The 837-nt window shown below is 44.6% G+C and overlaps 1 protein-coding gene across 1 annotated transcript in view; it reads left to right on the top strand.

The window, feature by feature from the left end:
• LOC118324931 (myelin transcription factor 1-like) overlaps window positions 1-837 on the top strand; it is a gene marked incomplete at its 3' end in the record, with an annotated part of 32,450 nt that overhangs the window by 15,357 nt on the left and 16,256 nt on the right. The window contains 1 exon segment of the mRNA XM_035657440.1: window positions 397-459. Coding sequence (XP_035513333.1) covers window positions 397-459 — 63 coding nt within the window.

The following is an 837-nucleotide window of genomic DNA, read 5'->3' as shown; positions in this document are numbered from 1 at the left end:
TAGCAACCTGAATCAGAGGAAAGAGAGAGATGAGAGAGAGCGAGACCTGCTGATGATGACTGGTGAGGGGAGCAGAACAGGGGAAATTACAGCAGGTCTCGGCTGATCCTTATCGCTCACACTAACAGGATATAGGCCAGGGTTGATGTACGACATACAATATTATGTTCTCCCTGGCTTGATGCCACCTGCATTCATGCATTATGTGTGTCTGCTGGACGGATGGGGGGTGTCTTTGTGCATGTTGTATGACGTGTGCTCAGTTTGCATGTCTCTGCTTTGCTTTGTTTATCTTACTTTACTTTGTTTTTTGCCTGCCGTTATCACTGCTTCTGCGTAGGGACTAAAATGCACCGTGTCTTAAACATATCTCTAACCTCCATCCATCCCATCCAGCTGCCCTACCCCTGGATGCAATGGCTCTGGCCATATCAGTGGGAGATACTCACGACACAGAAGGTAGGGCAGATTAAAAACCCACCCTCTGTCAGTCCTTCTTCTCTGTCTGTCTGTCCTCCCCTCTGCCCCACAGCATCTGCTTTATGGAGAAAATTACATAGATTTTTATATTACATATTACAGTACATATTGGACATTATGGAAAACACCCATTCGCTTATGTGAGTTAGATCAGAAGGATAATACCACTCTAATGCCCATACTCTAATTTTGAAGCTACAGTTAGCATAGCTTAGCATAAAGAGTAAAATTAGTTTTTGATTCTGTCCAAAGGTTAACCAAATCCACCTACCAGCACTTCAGAATCTCCCAGCAATCTCTGTCGGCTTGTGACCCCCTAAAACAAAACACCAGTTAAGTCCTGCCCCTTTTTGCTCT

Source organism: Morone saxatilis, unplaced genomic scaffold, assembly GCF_004916995.1.
Source record: "Morone saxatilis isolate NCDOM2014 unplaced genomic scaffold, NCSU_SB_2.0 Contig15, whole genome shotgun sequence".
Classification (NCBI taxonomy): domain Eukaryota; kingdom Metazoa; phylum Chordata; class Actinopteri; family Moronidae; genus Morone; species Morone saxatilis.
Note: the sequence above shows the minus strand (reverse complement) of the source record. Positions and strands in the feature narration are given on the sequence as shown.